The 18,305-nt window shown below is 42.1% G+C and overlaps 1 protein-coding gene across 1 annotated transcript in view; it reads left to right on the top strand.

The window, feature by feature from the left end:
• ASMT (acetylserotonin O-methyltransferase) overlaps positions 1 to 18,305 on the top strand; it is a 298,115-nt gene that overhangs the window by 127,466 nt on the left and 152,344 nt on the right. Inside the window, exon 6 of the mRNA XM_078656057.1 lies at positions 17,549 to 17,671. Coding sequence (XP_078512183.1) covers positions 17,549 to 17,671 — 123 coding nt within the window. The remainder of the gene's footprint in view (positions 1 to 17,548; positions 17,672 to 18,305) is intronic.

Here is an 18,305-nt window from a genome sequence, read left to right as displayed (position 1 = left end):
CCCAAAAAAAGGATCACCGATACCTGAAAAAACCGTAAGAGGAACTTATTATCTAAACTGTGACTGCTCTGCCTTAGGGGTAATATACTCTTGATAAGACGAAATTCCTGTATACCTTAGCTACATGGGGAGACGAAAAGCGATGGAGGGGGGGAACGGAGCAGGCAATACATCAAAGCTTCGCAAGGCGAAGAGAGTATCTAAAAAGACATGCCAAGCAGTAGATAGTGACGTTATGGATCGTATTGACTCCCTTGTGAATGAATGTAGAGAAATTCTCGTTGTTGATCAGATAGAGACCTTTGCGACTGATAAAGGTGGGGACACTTTGAATTCATCCAATGCTCCAAATGATCATCCTAAAATACCAGCTATGTTCAAGGCAAAACGGATACGTAAATATAAGGAAAGTATGGCAAATCCTACTGAGGATTGTTTAATTGTACCAAGTGAATCTGATAGCACAGCAGGCAGGTCTATTCCCCCTGATTCCGAGAGTGAGATTGAGTCGTTGGCCTCAGCCCCGCAGGTACTTCTGGGAAACAGGTTTGCAGTTTTGGCTGAGGTCCATGAAGAGTCTCCTTCTCACTTTTGCAAAAATAGTAGCAGGGATAAGCTGCTGCCTATGGACGTTGGTACTCTGTCCAATCTAGTTATCTTACTAAGGGATGAAATAGGGGCCTTGAGGTAATTGATCGTAAATTTAACCTCTATGATCACTGAAAAACGCGAAGGTGTACCAAAACCAATAAGTAAAGTGGCCCGGCCAGTATGTAATCTATCTCAAACACGTACTGACGTCGTTAGTAAAGTACCCCTAGTTAAAACCCTGAATCAATCTAGTACCCAGAGACAGGGGAATATAGCTGGATTAAACACCGGGTGCTTAGCCCCGAAAATAAGGAATACAGGCCAGCCTCCCCTAGGCCTTAGAGGAGAGGGGTGTGGCCAAACAACAAGACAAACTATTATTGGGCCAGTTGGTCCTCACTTATACTCGGCTAAAATCCCTGAGGGTCCACCAACCTTAGGGCCAAAAAACTTGGGTTTCAAACCAAGTAGCCTTTATAATAAAGTACACTCCTCTAAGAATAAAATATATATGACCAATGTTCCGAAACTAACGAAGAGTAAGCCTGGCAATAGCGAGCCCCCGGATTCTCTGACCAACAAAGCCATTCATTGGCTGCGCTATGTTAGAGGATGCCGTTCAGTGATTAGGGAGGATATTGTAGAGGCGAAGAGATTGAGCTCCCCAAATCTTGTAGGTGACTCTATAGAGCTAACTCTGAAATCCCCATTCCTTGCAGAAAACCTTTTCGCACTGAAGTTTAGATGCAGTGCCCCATCCCCTTCTCAGATTCAACTAAGGAAAACATGCCCCCACATCTTGGTGTCCACCCCTGCACTTCCTGTAAGACTTGGCAGTAGGTTTAACTCTGGGCTAGATAAAATTGACTGACAATCATTGGTTTTACAGACAGAAGGTAGTGAGAATTGGATGGTAACCAATGATAGGGAGGATATGCACAGACCGGTAAGAAATAGCTCACCTAGTCCTAAAGTGTGTGATGTTACCTCCTTAGTAAGCCCTAACCTTGAGCTAGATCCTGGGAGTAGGGTTGACACTGCTTCTAATCAACATCAAGATCTGCTAAAGGAAACGGAACAAGATTCGTCTTTGATGAACTATGTAAATCCTCTATTGAAGCCCCCGGTTGGCATTGTGGACAATGTGGGAAAATTACTCTCATGGAACATTGCTGGGTTGGGTTCTAAATTGGACTCTGGCGACTGGCTTTTCTTTGTTAATTCTTATGATTTATGTATATTTCAGGAGACATGGTTATGCGAACCATTCCTTTGCACAGGGATACCTGAATTACTCTGTGCCAGCACTAAAGGGCCCAAAGGGGAGACCTATGGGAGGTTTAACCATTTGGGTCCGTCAGACTTTAAAACTAGCTGTTAAGGCAATAGACACCTCCCACAGAGACATACAACTAATCAGAATGAGCTCTGACACTCTGGGGTCGCTTGACATCTACAATGTTTATGTAAGGAGCAAAAAGGGTGGGAGGTCAGAGGTTTTAGCGGCCTTGGGTTCCCTCCTTGATACTCATTCACAAGATAATAACATTGTCATTGCAGGTGATTTTAACCGAACATTTGAACCCTTAGCCATAGATGACGATTTACTCGGGGATGAAGAGGATATGCAATGGGGAGTCCCCAAATTAGAGCTGAAATCAGTTGTACGCTGGACCGAGGATGTCATTAGTATGAATGCCTTATGCTATGAAAAAGGATTAAGAGCGTTAAACGGGAGGACTTTAAGTGACAAAAATGGGTCTAGTACATTTGACAATGGGCGCCATAAAAGCCGAATTGACTATGTCTTATGTAGCCTGAAATTATGGTGGCTGGTCTGTGACATGGAGGTTGTGTGGAGGAGTGAGAGTGACCACAACCCTCTGAGTACAGAGCATAAATGGAGGACCCCCACCAATGGGCCCATAGACTCTAATGTCCTTATTCCTCCCTTAATTGTCCCTACAAATGACATGCGTAGGCTTAGGTGGGTAAATGTAGCGACCAACCAGCAGGCTATTGCCAATATTAACTGTGAGGCAGATAAAGCAATATTAGCTCTAGAACTAATTAATTCCTCTAGTTCTGGGTCGAGTACTGTGGACGAAATCCACGATACTCTCTTCTGTACAATCAAAAATCACTTTCTGAAGCCCATGAAAATCACTAGAGCGAGAGCCCCTAAACATGCAAAATGGTGTAATGCCCACTGCAGGGATGCACGACTAGCCCTAGGTGCTGCGATAAAAGGGAGACAGTCCATTGCAATTCGATTTGCTAGAAAGGACTATAAGGCTAGTATAGCAAAGGCAAAGAAAGCCTGGGACGAGCATCATTGGTCTGAGTTAAAAGTAGCCTGCGATAGGAACGATTCCAGGTTATTCTGGAGCATTGTTAAGTGGGGTAGTGAGGGGCAACCCGAGCCCCCAGGTAACAATGGTCCGGAAGAGGAGTGGGTAAATTACTTTAAGGCACAGTATGCTGATCCTAAACAGGTCCCTACATTGGTGGGTATAAGTTCATTCCACTTTAAAGATAAATCCTTTAGCCCAAAAGAGATTATGGCGGCCTTGAGCACTGTGTCCAGTGGGCGTGCTCCCGGACTAGATGGAGTACCAGCGGATGTTTTTATTAACGATAAGGAACGCTGGTGTAAGTACATCTACCTTCTTATTAACGCTATTGCCCAGGGTGCAGAGGTACCGACATCCTGGCAGGGTGCGGTAATAATACCAGTATTTAAGAAGGGTGACCGATCACAGCCTGGCAATTACAGGCCGATAAGCCTTATTGATACCATCCAAAAGGTAGTGCGGCGTGTAATTGTGAACAGGCTGCTTGATTGGGCAGAGGAGAACAACGCTCTGTCACCTTTCCAAGCGGGATTCCGTTGGTCCACAAGCACGGTGGACAAGGTTTACCGCTTTACCCTGTTGCAATGGAGGACCGTGGTAATGGGCGGGGGCAGTCTATACGCAGCCTTTGTTGACCTGCGGGCTGCCTTCGACCTAGTGCCACGGTCCAAGCTGTGGTCAGTTCTCAAGATTATGGGTGTTCCTATAGAATTATTGTCATTGATAATAAGACTCCACGAAACAAACTTTGCCTGGATTCAGTGGGGGGGGACATGGCAAGGTGACTGCGGATTTCCCGGTCGAGCGGGGCGTCCGGCAAGGTTGCTCAATGGCACCCACCCTCTTTACACTATTTATTAATGGCGTTGTAGCCCGTATGTTGTCTGCGAAGGTGGATGCTCCCTAACTATCTGGCATAAAAATGCCTATTTTAATGTTCGCAGACGACACGCTCATCTTATCTAAGACTCCGAGCGGTCTCCAGAGTGCTTTGTCCATCTTTGATCTATTTTGTGGGGAACATGGCCTAGAGGTCAATGTGGCCAAAGCAAAACTTATGGTTTTTAATCCCCACCGTAGCTTCAAATCCAAAATAATTATGAATGACCGCCCTTTGGAGATGGTGAATGCTTTCACATATCTGGGGATTCACATATCAAGTAGGAACAGGTGGAGCCAGCATATAGATCTTGCCACACTGAGACACAGACAACTGTCAGGTGCTATTAGCTCAGAGCATAGAAAATCCCTGACAAAACCTGTAAAGCCTGCTCTCCAGGTATATGAAGCAAAGGCTATTGGCTCCGCACTTTATGGTGCTGTGCTATGGGGGTTTGAGAAGGTGGCTGCACTTCAATCCTCGGAAAATAAGTTTTTCCGGGCAATAACTGGTGTACCTAAAAGTACTCCCTTGCTGCCCCTGAGGTATGATCTGGGTAGAAATGCGGTTACAGACTTGGTCAGGCTTTGACCGATTCTGTATTGGCGAAGGCTCTGGATGACTCTTGAGCTTTCCCATTACGCCGAGGGGTTCCTAGACATTATTAAGGCAGATGTGTTTCACAAAATCGAGTGGCTCAAATCACTCCGTGCAATTCTGAATGAGCTTGGTATGAGTTCACTTTGGTTAGATCCAGCAGGATTGCCTTTTCCGACTAAAAGAGTTTTAAAAGAAATTTACTGGGAGAAGGTAGCCTCTTGGGACTGAGGTAGCTCGAGTACAGGATCTATGGCTGGAATATTCTTAGAAGCTAAACTTTATCCCTGCCTGGAACCCTATTGGGATATCATAACAGGGCCTGGCGATGGAAAGCTCCTTTTCCAATTAGGAGCAGGTGCACTTCCCCTTAGAGCTTTGACAGCAAAGTGGGACGGTGGAGTATGCGACAGTTGCCCTGCTTGTGATACTGCCAAAGAAACAATTGGTCATTTTTTATTTTCTTGCACAGCCTACTCTGATCCACGGCGTACTTGGTTAACACCGATGTGTAAGAACTTGGGAACCACCAGCAGCACTGTTGCCTTGCGTATTATACTCACTAACAATCTGACATGGTTATTAATAGCTACTGCCAAGTATCTCGGATGGGCATGGTCGATCAGACAGAGACTGCTAGTCATCTGACTATTCTCTGTCCAACTAACTTGTCTGCATTATTATGCCTATGTTTTTACCTATAAAATTGTTTGTTTTAACCAGGCAAATTTTAATTTTTGTATTAGTTTTAACAAATTTCTTATTTTGCACTGCTTTAAATTCCTAAAATTGGAATTGTAATCCAAGTCAATAATTGCTTTAGTTCTTAATATAACTAACTGTAAATCTAACTGTATTTTAAAATTGTTGAATGTACCTGCTTTTATGAGTGAAACCTCGAATAAAGCATACTTTGACTTGACTTGACAAACGTACAACCTCACTCCAATGTATGCAACAGTAGGAACAGTGATGGACTTTGGAGGGGTCAAATTTAATATTCTCACTCCAACCTCAGCAACAGTAAAGAAAGTGTTGTGCTTTCTAGGGGTTAGATTTACTGTTGGAAATTGGGTTACCAATTGAGGGTGGTAAAACCCTTCCTGTAGCATTTACTGGTCCCACATGCTAAATGGACAGGAATTTTCAAACATGAAATTGCCTCTTTCTTGGTCCTCCGATGGACCTTCCTGTGTGCCGAGAGGGGTTGGATATAAAGGGCCCCAACAGTCATCCAACATGGACAAGAGATTGGACAACTGAATTACAACGTTGAGAGAGAGAGAGAGAGAGAGAGAGAGAGAGAGAGAGAGAGAGAGAGAGAGAGAGAGTTAGCCTCAGTTATCCCTTAGGTCAGACTATAATATATTCTTAGCGTTTCCAGGGTGACACCTCCTAGAGTCACCTCATCTGGTCAGACTACTCAGTCCATTGATCAGTACTTATGGAGTGTGTGTTAGGCAACATAAAGAAGACACGAAATGCAGAAGAATAGGTGGGACAAGTATGCAGTCCTTAAGCCATCCAGTATTTGAAACGTTAGAATAATGCTACTTTAGCTAGAGGATAGGTGCAAGTTCATGAGGTCAGTTTCCCAGGCAGATGTCCTTGAATGGTAACATAATTGTAGAAAAATCTTTTGTTATATAAAAGTTAACTCAGTAAGGAAAAACACTGTTGCACATAATTTGTTATACTGACAACATATCTCACAGACAGTGAGCTTAGCAAAGCATAAAATCTTGTGAATGTATTCAGGCCCATAATTAATTTATGGTAATGTAACGCGGTAAATAGAGTTATAAGCATACATTCTTAAAGGAACATCATATTTTTAGTATAACTTCTGATGCACTTAGGAACATTTAGTAGAATGACAAATAATATGTGTCAATATAGGGTACTTATAACTTTTGTATGTACCAACATGCAAATATATTTCAAATCACACAATCTTAACATTGTTTCGGACAAATAAGATTGTTAAATAGGTGAAGTACATTCTCTATAAGTTGCAAGGAAGCATCATCAAATAGAAATGTGTAGCACCTACTTTGCTTTTGTCATTTTCATTGCACACGGTTACACACTTCAAGAAGTAGATTTTAGTAAATATACTACCATATTCAGGATTAATCATACTATTTGATACATCTTATTAGTTATTCTTTCATATAAAGATGTTCGGAAATGATTGAAGCTAAACTTTATAATGTGAGAGTTCATCATTTACACATTGCCCAACAAACATTAATACAATATATTTATTTTTCTTTAGTAAATCACAACCTATGTTACACCCATTATATCATCTAAATTACTTTTTTTAATTTTTTATGATGCAGTAAGAAAAATTCTTTGTTTTTCTCATCTTTTCTATAGAGTGTATTTGACACATGTTAACACATTTTTCTCCCAAAAAGTGTCATGTTTGGTTTCTCGTATTATTAATGGTACACATGATTTTCCTCTCAAACACCCTACTCGAGCAGCAATCACAAACTCTTCTCAGGGTGAAAAACAACCAAACCCAAAATTAACCTGTGCTTAACCCTCTGGTAGCTTAGCACAAAAGCTGGCAGACTTACCTTAGAGTCAATGTATAAAGTATTTATGCAGCATTTCAAACAGTAATAACATGAAAACAGAACACAAGAAAAATCCCACACAGATTGAGAAGAAATACAGTCAAATCTAATGCATTATTGAGTCCAAAACAACAAAACTCCGATCAGTAGAACCAGACTTATACAATTTTACAGATTTGAGGTAAGTAAAGTGCCTAAAAGCAAAAGTGCCACTTGCTATATCTGTGAGACCGGGAGAAAGTTGCAAGTTCAGGGCGACCGTGATGGAGCAGGGACCAGATAAGGGACCAGGTTAGTAGCGCTGAAAGAGTTACCTTCAAAAGTCTGGTGCCAGTTGTATTTGCGATGGTAGGGTCCACATAGAGCATGGAGGGTGTCACGGATGGCTGTCAATGTAGCTTGAAGAGCAGTCTGGGCATCATGGACCATTTCTGCTGTGGTGCAACAATCCTGTCGGAGTCACACTCTGTTGTTGCTGGAGCTTTGCATTGGCTGCCTCCCCGCACTGTTGATGCTGTAGCACGAGGTGCAGAACTCACGCTGCTGGGCATTATGGATGGTTGCTGTGGCACAAAGTGTTCACTGGAGCTCTGAGTTTGTGGATGTTATCATACTGCCACAAACAGGCCTGTTCCAGGTCGTGAACAACCCAAACGCTCAGAAGTTCTCCTTTCTTTGAGTGGGGAGGTCAACTGAGACCACACAGAGGGTCCAGGACCAGAGTGGCACCTTTTGGGGGGTCAGAAACACACTCAAGCAGAGGCCAGCATTGCTCAGACAGGTCCAGTAGCAGGTCAAGGCAGCAGTTCAACTGGGCAGATGCAGGGAGGCCTCTGGAGCTTTCTATGGCCATGTAGCTCAGAGCAGGAGGTCAGTCACCTAACCCTTGGAGTCACTTCAGCCTGGGACAAGGGTGCAGGTCCAGTCTTACTTCTCAGCAAGCAGGGCAGCAGAGTAACAGGGCATCAGAGTAGCAGTCCTTCTGGCAGCAGAACAGTGCAGTAGTCCTTATTCTGTTGTATTCACAGGTGCAGGAATGAATTCAAGAGTTGGGTGTTAGGGGTCCACTATTTATACGTGTTGCCCACTTTGAAGTAAGAGCAATTTCTTGAGAATTCCCATTGAAGTCCTTGAAGGTTCCTATCTCCCCTGTCCTGTCTCCAATCTGCTACATGAACAATACAGTCAAATGCCAAGTACACCCAGTCATGTTACTTAGGAACAGGCTGCAGAAAGCAAATAGAGCAGGAAAAGGGCAACTTTCTACAAGTGGCAATTTCACAATTATAATGACGATTTAATGACGATTTCTCAGATATTAAACATGATATTCCCATCTGCTCCCAATTGGAAGTTACCACTTAATAAATGTAATAAAGGGAACCAATGTTATCCTATGGGAGGATAGGGCTTACAGCAGTGAAAATTGATTTAGGAGTGCTTCACTACCAGGACATGTAAAACCTAAAAGTACATGTCAGTCAAATACTTTATTGCGATAACTTAATATCATACAAAGACAATGACAAATGTATAAAACAATAACAACACATACATTAAAAACATTTAAGAAACAGTTTAAAAATGACAAGTTTAAAAAGAACCAGCGACGAATTAATGAGACCAACATACACAATATTACATTTTAAGATCAGCCTAGCTGGTAGAAAGTGCATAGTGCTAAAGTGCAAAAGTGCAAAAGTACTAAGAAATATTAAAAAATATGCTAAGGGTGTCCCATGAAAAATAGTTAGAACAGGCAACTACTGACCATGATACTTCGCTTCTAAGAATGCTGACCCAAAAGGTCAACATACTAGCTAAAATGTTAATCTGTACTACAAGGGCAAGTAGGCACATTTTTAAGTCTAATATTCCTGCTTCTAATAGCTCTCACCAGGAAACTAGCCACATAAAACATGATCCTGGGAGTTTGTAGCATTTGTAAGTAAATAAGAGCAGGTCTGACCAAGATAAATCCTGCCTCCTTGAGTATAGGTACAAGAAACATTTTCCGAGCTTCATTATAGTGGCTACAAAACATTATAAAGTGCATGGTACTTTGCTCGGAAAAATGATCACAAGAACATGGTGGTGCCTTTTCAGGGCTGCTCCAAACAGGATAAAACCCCAAGCTAAAATGAATCAAATTAAATCGAAAACGAGTTAAGATAAACCTGTGGTAAGGATGGGTCACCACATTAAGATAATTGTCAGGACCATTGGGTATAGCCAACAATATACTGGCCCTGACACAGGGTTTCTTCAACTCAATTTCTTCCCTCTCCAAGGTTAGGAGCTCCTTCATTCCAGCTTTAATGTAAACTATGTCTTTTAGCGTTAGAGAATCAGTAGCAGTATAAAATTCAGGCCTCCCTAGCTTCAAAAAGTTTTCCTTGATGTACATCAACCACCTAATCCTATGTGCATTATCTAGTTTCATACAGTCCCTCAGTATAGTATGATTAAGAGGAATTTCTGGGTTCAGCCACATCCTCATCCAAGCAACTAAAGGAGCTGTTCTAATGAGATCTGAAATGTAGCCTTCCCCCAATTCCATATGAACTGTATAGGTCGGGGTTGACTGGGGGACGCCCAAAACAGATCGAAAAAATTTATTTTCCATTGTCTGTATGGGTTCCATACCCCTATAACCCCACACTGAGCCACCATATGATGCAACTGAAATGCATTTAGCTTTATATATTTTGCTGATAGCTGCAAATGGCCTACCCCCCAGTTTTTTAGAAAACCCCTGGAGGGCAGCAGATGTCCTAGCCAACATTGATGCTCTATTTATAACTTGAGGGCCCCAGCTACCATTGTCATCAAAGGTGAGACCCAGGTAGGGAAAGGAGGAAACACGTGCTAGCTTTTCCTGCCCACAAAGGAAAATTTTATGGAAGGGTCTCCTAGAGGCCCTACCCATAAGCATAACCTGTGATTTTTTTGCGTTTATTTTCAGGTCAAGTGAGGCCATAAAAGATTCAAAGGCATCCAGGAGTCGTTGAAGCCCCACCCCAGTACGAGCAAGAAGAACGGCGTCATCCGCATAAAGGAGGACTGGTATCCCCTGCTCTCCTGCTCGTGGGATGTCGTTAGTAACGCCCCTGAGGGCTGGCTCCAGCGAGTTCACGTAAAGCGAAAATAACAGTGGTGCCAGGATACATCCCTGTCTTACTCCTTTTTCAGACGCAAAGACGTCTGTACACCTTCCGTTCATTGTGACTCTAACTTTAGCGGTAAGGCCAGTGTGTAAATCAGCTAGTAAATTAACTATGGATCTATCCAGACCCATATCGAGTAACTTCAACCAGAGCTTGGATCTATTGACCATATCGAACGCCGAGGAAAGGTCCATGAACCCAAGGTACATGGACCCGTCCATGGCCCTGGTGTATTTCTCGATCAAGAGGTGAAGATTAAGACACTGATCCAGGGTACTTCTTTTAGATCTGAACCCATATTGCACATTGCTCAAGATGTCATTCTCAGTAGCCCATTCATTCAATTTCACCAATATGACTCTCCCAAGAATTTTAACTGAAGAATCAATCAGCGAAATCGGTCTGTAACATGCAGGATCCTGCCTGTTTCCTTTTTTAAAAACAGGAATAATTATTGATGTTTTCCATGACTTGGGAATATTATCACGGTTTAAGGCATTAAAGACCCTGCAGAGCAATCTTGACCAGAAGTTAGGGAAGCATTTAAAGGCATCAGCAGGAACGCCATCTGGTCCTGGTGCCTTTTTCTTTAAGGTACATTCTATTGCAGATAATACTTCACAGACTTCAAAGTGCAAATAGTTCCCTAGTGAAATAGTGTTATCTTCCTGTTCCCTAGTAACAGCAATATTATGAGCTGAATAGATGTCTCTAAAATGCTTAATCCAACCCTCATCAGGAATATTAGTTTCTAAGGGGGAGTTATCCTCCCCTGTGAATAAAGGTTGGTTGACAATCCTCCAGAATTCTCCACTATTTTTCAAAATGGCTTGGTCAGTGAGTTGGGTCCAAGCTTCATCTTTAAGCTGTTTTTTCCTTAATGCAATGGCCTTTTTATAAAGTGCTCTACTGTTGCTAATGAGGTCACGATCTTTTGGAACGGTTTTCAGTGCATTAAGCAATGCAGAATGTGCTTTCGAGCAACTATGGTCAAACCATCTTTTAGGAGGTTTCGGCTTGGGATTGCTAGTCACAGAAAGCCTGCCATTTATCTTATTACATATGCTACTAAATGCAAAGATCACTTCCCCATCGTTAGAGTCGCTAGATAGACAAAGTACATGTCCATCTTTTTAAATACACTGTACCCTACGGTTGGGCTAACTAGAACCTACATTAGGGGTGACTTATGCAATAAACCAGGAGTCTTAGACTTGGATAAGGGGTTATATTGCCAAGTCAAATTGGCAGTTTAAATCTGCTTTCTGGCTTGAAGGACAGCATTTGGACACATTTTAAGGGGCTACTTAAGTGGGTGGCACAATAATTGCTGCAGGCCCACTAGTAGCATTTAATGTACATGCCTTGGGTATATAGTATACCACTTTATTAGGGACTTACAAGTAAATTATATATGCCAATCAATTGTATGCCAATTGTATGCCAATTTCACTATTATTTAAGGATTGAGCACAAGCACTTTAGCACAGGTTAGCAGTGGTAACGTGCTCAGCATCGCAAGGCCAACAAAAATGAAAATCTCAAAATAAGAGGGGTGAAGGAAAAAAGTTTGATGGTGACCCTTGAGAGAGGGCCAAGTCCAACAACTATCCCTTACAAGCTTCAAAAACACTTGGACTGTATATTTTTGAGTTTGGGGACGCCCGATTTGTTTACTGCAGCAGGGGGGGGGGGTAGGACCAGGACTTCCAGTCCCAGACTCATTTGCGGCCGGCGCTGCCGCCAACGCGATCCCTGTGCGCCTGGAGGTGCTGTAAAAACCCTTGTGGGCTCCCGCAGCGTGGGACGCTCAATTTGTTTACTGCAGCGGGGGCTAGGACCAGGACTTCCAGTCCCAGTCTCATTTCCGGCCAGCGCTGCCGCCAACGCAATCCCTGTGCACCTGGAGGCACTGTAAAAATCCTTGTGGGCTCCCGCAGCGCGGGATGCGCGCGGGCGAAGCCTGGGTCAAGGGCGGACCCGTCTGCTCCCATCCGCGCCTGACAGATACTGGACTGGGCCAGGTCCCGAACACCTGAACTCCAACATGGGTAAGCGAAAACTACCGCCCAATTCAGAGGGGGGGGAAGTAAAATCGAAAATGCCCAGGAACATATTTGATGACAGCTGCGGGGTCCATAAATGAGGAAATACATGTGGTTGAGGAGCAGCTGGGCATAGGGGGAGTACCAGGAATAGATGAGGAACCACACAGTATTATTACTGACTCACTTATGATGTCAACTGTATCTTTGATTTCTTGGAGAGGGTGAAAACTCCAGTCACAGGGACTTTCGCCACCCAGCCAGAAGAACAGGGTCACGGACTAGTTCATGATGAAAGGGAGAGAGGAACCACTCCCACTGCCAGAACAGGGACTATACCAAAAAGGAAACATAGGAAAGGTTTGAAAGGTTTGATACCGGGGATAAACACTGAAGAATTTGGGCCTGGAAGGAGCGGTGGCCCACTAGGGAGTAAAGATCGGTCTGAAGCCAACCTCGCTATCACTGTGGATAAAACTGCTGAATTATATTTTGAGACTGTTATGGGGACATTTAAAGTAGACTTGCTGAACTCTTTTAAAAATGCTTTGGAGCCGATGTTAATCAAATTAACCTCTATAGATGAGCATTTGAGTAATATAAAGTGCTTTATAGAGGGGATGCATGTTGACATTGTGCAGAGGAGGATGGCCCAAGTTGTTTCAGCTCATTTGAAGTAGAGTCTACCACTGGGGCTCAAAGTCAGATTGCGCACGCTGGGAGCTCTAGCTTAGATCTCAATGATTTGGCTATTAAAATTGACAAACCCCTCTCTGAAGTCCCTCGTAACTTTATTGGGCTACAATCAAAGTGTATACAGCCATTAGTTACTGTTAGTAATATGCAGCCCAATCAATCCCTAAATGTACAAGAACATAAATGCAGACTCCACTTACCCCCAGAGGCAACTCCCTTATCTGCTGTGTTAGTAGGTGTCCCTTATTTGAAATGTAACATGAATGAATCCCCAGATGACCGAATTCGTAAGGTAAAGCATTGGTGCTCAAGGTTTTCTGAGGAAGGGGCTAATACTGCATCACACATCATTATGGCGAGACGGGTGGGGTGGGTGTGACAGGGAGTTAAGTCTTTTGAGGGAGATTGTATTGTTGTCAATTTTAATCAGATCAATGTAGCAAAATCATTGTTTAAAGAGTTTGGCACGCCGGGAAATGGCAATATTAAAGCACTTCCCCTGGGGTTTTTTAATCGCCCACCCATGAGTAACATAACTGAGCGCTTTACATCGCGATGGAGGAATCCCGCAGTAAATCCTGAAAGGTCACATATTGAGCAGAGAAGTACGCATCAGCTAAAAGAAAAATATACTTTTACTCAGCCCCAAATCAAGATCATATAACTCTGCCGATATTAGGTACAGCTCCTGAATTGAGATCCCGGGGGGCTGTATTAGATCTGGCCAATAGATTTGCCCCACTGAGTCAGTTAGACACCAATGATTGACTAATCACTCATAATGACTCACTGGCACAGACGTCCCAGAGTCAGCCCATTACCGCCCAGAGCACTCCAATAACGGCAATGGTAAAGGGGGCAGATATCTTGAATATTTTAAGCTGGAATGTAGCTGGTCTTAAAGCAAAGAAAGATGACCCTGGGTGGACTTCCCCGTTGAAGGAATGTGATATATCGGGCTTTCAGGAAACATGGGACTCTGAAAATAGCTTTTGGCTGGATGGGTATACCTCCTATAAAGAGGCGGCCCAAACATCGGCTGCTGGTCGCGCTAGGGGAGGTCTATTAATGATGATTTCGGTAAAAGTGAAGGGTAGCAACGGAAATTGGAAACAGGGACAGAAAACTGTTTAGTGGTCGAGATTAGTCCCCTAAAAGCCCAGAAAATATTGGTTCTCAATTTTTATAACTCATTTCAGAAGGTCTCTGTAAATGAACATTTATGCAGTCTTAATTGCTTCTTGGATCAATATAGGGAGAAGGAAATTAATCAGTCTCTTATTATTTTACTTGGTGATTTTAACATTCATTTGTGCTACAAGAAGTGTCAGGTTTTGGATGAATTGGGGCCAGGGAGCAATTCAGATATTCATTTTGAACACTCTCCACAAGGGGGACTTTTAGAGGACATGATAGTGGACTTTGGGCTGGCATTGCCAAATACATCAGAAGCAGGAGTGAGCGTTCCTTCTTTCAAAGGCAGGGGCTTGTTTTCCACTATTGATTTTATATTTGTTAACACTACCATGATTCCCATGGTCCTGGATTATACGGCAAGGTGTTCCTCTTATAGTGACCACAATCCTATTTGTATCAGTCTAAAGGACTGTTTAAAACTTACAGGGGGGATTCAAGAACCAGGGTTCCCATATTTAAGACCAAGGATCAAGGCCGTAGACTGACATGGGCCAAAGTTTTGCCAGACCTTTTTTTACTCAACTATTAAACACCATAGGGAACGAGATAGCTATCTGCCAAGATAGTTCACATGGGGTTGTGGTGATTGCCGCAGCTTTTTATAGGATATGCAAGCATGTAGCTAGTGCCCTCGCCTTACCGAATAAAAGTGGTATTATGAAAGCAGAGAGGTGGTTCGATCATAAATGCTTTTTTCCGTACAAGAAGTGGCTGTGGCCATTACCCAAATGACGGGCAATAAAGCTCCTGGCCCTGACGGGGTTCCGGCTGTTCTTTTTAAAACAGATGTTCTTCTTTGGGCAAAGTTGCTGGCCAACGTTTTGAACAAGGCATGTCAATATGGAATGCCTAAATCCTGGTCCACATCAACTATAGTCCCGGTTTTTAAAAAGGGTAATCGAGGGGATCCAGGGTGTTACAGGCCTATATCCCTGATTGATTCCACGGTTAAGGTGATGGGAAAGGTGGTGCTAAACAAATTAACCGAATGGATTGATGAATGTGGTATATTGTCCGACATCCAATACGGTTTTCGGAAAGGCAGAAGCACCCTTGATCAGTGTCCTAATTTGTATCTTATAATAGGAAAGTACACCGTAGCCAAAAAAGGATCCCTCCACATTGCGTTTATGGATCTATTCTCGGCGTTTGACCGAGTAAATAGATCCAAGCTGTGGGCTCTGTTATTAGAAATGGGTATGGACAAAAATATTGTGTACATTTTGTCAGACTTGCATAGGGATCTTTCGGCTGCAGTAAGATACGGTCAAATGGGCAACCTGACACAGAAGATAGATGTGACAAGAGGAGTCAGACAGGGCTGTATTCTGGCTCCTCTGCTATTTACCCCTTTATATCAATAATCTATACCTGGTATTGTGTGGTGCTGCTCAGGATATTCCCCGTGTGGGGGATCGACTGATTCCAGCTCTGCTCTATACAGATGATGCAGCCTTATTGGCACGTACTGCCATGGGGCTTCAACATCTGTTATCATCGTTTGCTGATTTTATGGGTGCACTGGACCTAAACGTCAACTTTTCCAAAGCACATGCTATGAGTCTGGGAGAAAAGACCAGCAAAATCAAGACGTTTGGCTGTGATGGGAACGAAATAAGCAGGGTCACCTCATTTCCATATCTTGGCGTCTTATTTGATAAGAGATGCTCTTGGGTTGCACAGAGAAGGGCAAAAAGATTAGCCATGGCTCGCTCCACAGTTTCAATACTTGACTTCGTACGAAGGCTAGGTGCTAAACCAATGAAGGCAATGTTAAACATTTATCAATCTAAGTGTATAGCTATTGCTTGTTATGGCCCTGATATCTGGGGGTTCACTAGTTCCTCAGTCTACATTGTCGTATATTAAACATGAGGAACTGGGTGTTGGCTATGTAACCGATGTAATTAAAATGTCATTTTTTATTAGGTGGATCTCTATATGGTTTAACCCAGAACTGGAGCTAAACTGCAAGATCATTAGGGATTGTATGTCATTGGACAGGTCCGGCAGGATTCCATGGCTTAATTATGTAAAAAACATTACAAGGGAGCTAGGTCGCCCCGATGTTTTTAATAACCCAGAAAATCTATGTAACAAGGATGTGGGTTGGGGAAAGACAGCATTTTTGCGCCTTGCATCCACAGAAAGAGAGGTTGCCGAACTATCAAAACCTACAGTACGAGCCCATCAGATTTTAAAAACTTCTATCATGATGGAGACCTACCTGGATGTAGTCACTAAACCTAGACATCGTTTTTTATTGACCAGGTTGAGGTTTAACCTTTTACATTATCTGTTGGCTGAGCCCTTGGGCTGGAGCTGGCCAGAGGACTTGGGCCCCTGTTCTTGTGATAGTTTTTCAAGGCACGATACTATGCACTTTGTAATGTTTTGCGATCATGACTTGCAGTTACGGTAGCGTTTTATCTTCCCAATTTTTAAAAATAAGGGCTTCTTGCAGGTTCGACCAGCCTTAGTGTACCTGCAGATGCTGAATAGCCCTTGGTAAATTTTTAATATTCCTAGTTTTTTAGTTGCAGCAGTCAGAGTAAGAAGCAAAAGAAAATAACCCCTTACGTGGTTGTTCTAATATGTGTGAAATTCTTGTTTCTCTATTGACTGTTGCTTTTAAATTGTTTTACTCATTTGTGTAGTAGATTCTTCTGTGATGCTGTACACTATTAACATGAAATATTTAACCCTGAATTTTATTGTTCATTGCTTGTCGAATGTTATAGATTTTATCTTTTTGGAATACTGTGTAGCTTTTTATGTTTTTATGATTTTAATTGATCGAATAAACCTATTTTGACTGACTGACTGAGTTTGAAAGTTCTGTCATCTGACCACCCGCTCATTTATCAATCCAGTCTTAAAATGGCTAAATTCCCCTCTTCTGCACTTGGCCTCTACTCTAGAATAATTTGGAAATAAGTATTCTTTGTTATTATCTAGTAGGTTTTATTTAATTTACTTTCATCTTGGTAAACAAAACACTTTCTAACTATGAATATATTTTCGAAATAAGTATAATATATATATTGTAAATATCTCGTAGCTTTCCATCAGTTTATTTTCATCTCATTAAATCATGTGGTTTACTCACTTCCCATTATTTTCTCTTATGTATTATCCATAATTCATTGTATCCAGTAAATACATAGTTTACCTGTTTTTGCTGTGTATAGCAATTCAGAACGGTTTCCTGTCTCAATAAATAACAACACAACTTTGCAGTGCTGAGATGTCTGTGTGAAAGTGGTATATTAGTTGTGGTGGATTGATATCTGCCATTAGAAATGAAGGAATTCACTTTTCTATAGTTATACAACAGCATGCTTCTTTACTAAAGTAGGACAAATTGGAATTCTAATGTTGTTTTCAAAAAGTACTTCAAACAGTGCATAATAACCTATTATTTACCTGTTAGGGGACTTCTTTGAGGATCCAATTCCTGAAGCTGATTTGTACATCTTAGCCAGGATCATTCATGACTGGAAAGAGGACAAATGCTTGCGACTGTTATCAAAAGTTTACAATTCCTGCAAATCAGGTAACTTGTGCTTTCCTTAGGCTTGATGAAATTCAGATGCATTTCATAACAACAAAACAAAAAGCATGAATAAAATGAAAAGCAAGAAAACTGAATTGCTATAACCTTAACTTGTAAAGAGAGAGGAATATTCAGAGACGTGATTTTATGGAAAAGAAGTAGTTCAGATTATTAGATCGTAGATAATAAATACTGACTACAAAGTTGTTGGTGGCTTTGCAAGAGGTCATCCATGGCTTTCCATCTATAAACCATTGATAATCAAGGAATAATAATAAAAAGGGAAACAAGGAAGTGTACAAACAAGATGTAAGTAAAGACATGATTAAAATGCTACTACAAACTGGAGACAGATATCTGTGATGGAAAACTATAAGGTAATTGAGAAACTATATCTGCTTGAGGAAGAATTATGGATAATGAAAACCAGGATGGCAGAGAACTAAATGAGATCATGTCCTCTTCATTAAAACTAATTCTGTTATTCGCCGTCTCTTCATTTATGTGTTCTGATATGCAATATAGCTGTAATGAGAAAAAAATTAGGGGCTTATTTTGTGTTTGGTGGAACGAGGGGAAAGCTGTAAGATTGTGTTCCTCCTACAACCCTGCCAAACCTATTGTGTACCTGCTC

This window comes from Lissotriton helveticus, chromosome 8 (assembly GCF_964261635.1).
Source record: "Lissotriton helveticus chromosome 8, aLisHel1.1, whole genome shotgun sequence".
NCBI lineage: Eukaryota > Metazoa > Chordata > Amphibia > Caudata > Salamandridae > Lissotriton > Lissotriton helveticus.
The sequence above is the reverse complement of the archived record's forward strand: the minus strand, read 5'-3'. Positions and strand labels throughout refer to the sequence as shown.